This window comes from Papio anubis, chromosome 2 (genome assembly GCF_008728515.1).
Source record: "Papio anubis isolate 15944 chromosome 2, Panubis1.0, whole genome shotgun sequence".
In the NCBI taxonomy this organism is placed as follows: domain Eukaryota; kingdom Metazoa; phylum Chordata; class Mammalia; order Primates; family Cercopithecidae; genus Papio; species Papio anubis.
Genome location: NC_044977.1, coordinates 190,469,899 through 190,471,143, shown reverse-complemented (window position 1 = coordinate 190,471,143; position 1,245 = coordinate 190,469,899). Strand labels below are relative to the sequence as shown.

At 51.8% G+C, this 1,245-nt stretch overlaps 1 protein-coding gene across 1 annotated transcript; it reads left to right on the top strand.

Annotated features, from left to right (window-relative positions):
- Positions 1 to 364: 364 nt before the first annotated feature.
- On the top strand, positions 365 to 1,027 carry LOC101009271 (60S ribosomal protein L29). The gene has a single exon (XM_003895300.5). It carries the CDS (start codon positions 407 to 409, stop codon positions 878 to 880), a length of 474 nt encoding a protein of 157 aa, XP_003895349.1. The 5' UTR covers positions 365 to 406; the 3' UTR covers positions 881 to 1,027.
- Positions 1,028 to 1,245: the final 218 nt, after the last annotated feature.

Below are 1,245 nucleotides of genomic sequence, written 5' to 3'. Positions count from 1 at the left end.
CTTGGGAGACTGAGGCAGGAGAATCGATTGAACCCAGGAGGCGGAGGCTGCAGGAGCCAAGATGACACCACTGCACCCTACCATGGGAGACAGAGCAAAACTCCATCTCAAAAAAGAAAAAAAAAAAGATGGTTTGGGGAAGCTGTTACCATTGACCAGAGAGTTGGATCAGATGGCATATCAGGGCTTTTTCAATGTTAAAAATCTGAGCTATGGGGCCAGTGTGGTGGCTCACGCCTGTAATCCCAGCACTTTGGGAGGCTGAGGCAGGCAGATCATGAGGTCAGGAGATCGAGACCATCCTAGCTACCACGGTAAAACCCCGTCTCTACCAAAAATACATTAAAAAAATTAGCTTGGGCTTCCGGTTCTAGGCGCTTCGGGAGCCGCGGCTAAAGGTGCAGACATGGCCAAGTCCAAGAACCACACCACACACAACCAGTCCCGAAAATGGCACAGAAATGGTATCAAGAAACCCCGATCACAAAGATACGAATCTCTTAAGGGGGTGGACCCCAAGTTCCTGAGGAACATGCGCTTTGCCAAGAAGCACAACAAGAAGGGCCTAAAGAAGATGCAGGCCAACAATGCCAAGGCCATGAGTGCACGTGCTGAGGCTGTCAAGGCCCTCGTAAAGCCCAAGGAGGTTAAGCCCAAGATCCCAAAGGGTGTCAGCCGCAAGCTTGATCGACTTGCCTACATTGCCCACCCCAAGCTTGGGAAGCGTGCTCGTGCTCGCATTGCCAAGGGGCTCCGGCTGTGCCGGCCAAAGGCCAAGGCCAAGGCCAAGGATCAAACCAAGGCCCAGGCTGCAGCTCCAGCTTCAATTCCAGCTCAGGTTCCCAAAGGTGCCCAGGCCACTACAAAGGCTACAGAGTAGGTATCTCTGTCTGCCAACGTGAGGACAGAAGGACTGGTGCGACCCCCCACCCCCACCTCTGGGCTGCCATCTGCATGGGGCTGGGGTCCTCTTGTGCTTTTTGTACAAATAAACCTGAGGCAGGATTTGTTAGCCTCTATGATCCTGGGAAAAAAAAAAAATTAGCTTGGTGTGGTGGTGGGTGCCTGTAATCCCAGCTACTTGGGAGGCTGAGGCAGGAGAATGGCATGAACCTGGGAGGCAGAGCTTGCAGTGAGCTATTTTTGCCTCACAATGACCTTGCATTAACCCACCTTTTGCCTAGTAGCCACATTCTGAGCTTTTTTCTTTTTTAAATTTTTTAGAGAGAGAGGGTCTTGCTCTGT

Bases quoted from the DNA above. Each gene is read 5' to 3' on its own strand.
- LOC101009271 (XM_003895300.5), top strand. From the start codon at position 407: ATGGCCAAGTCCAAGAACCACACCACACACAACCAGTCCCGAAAATGG.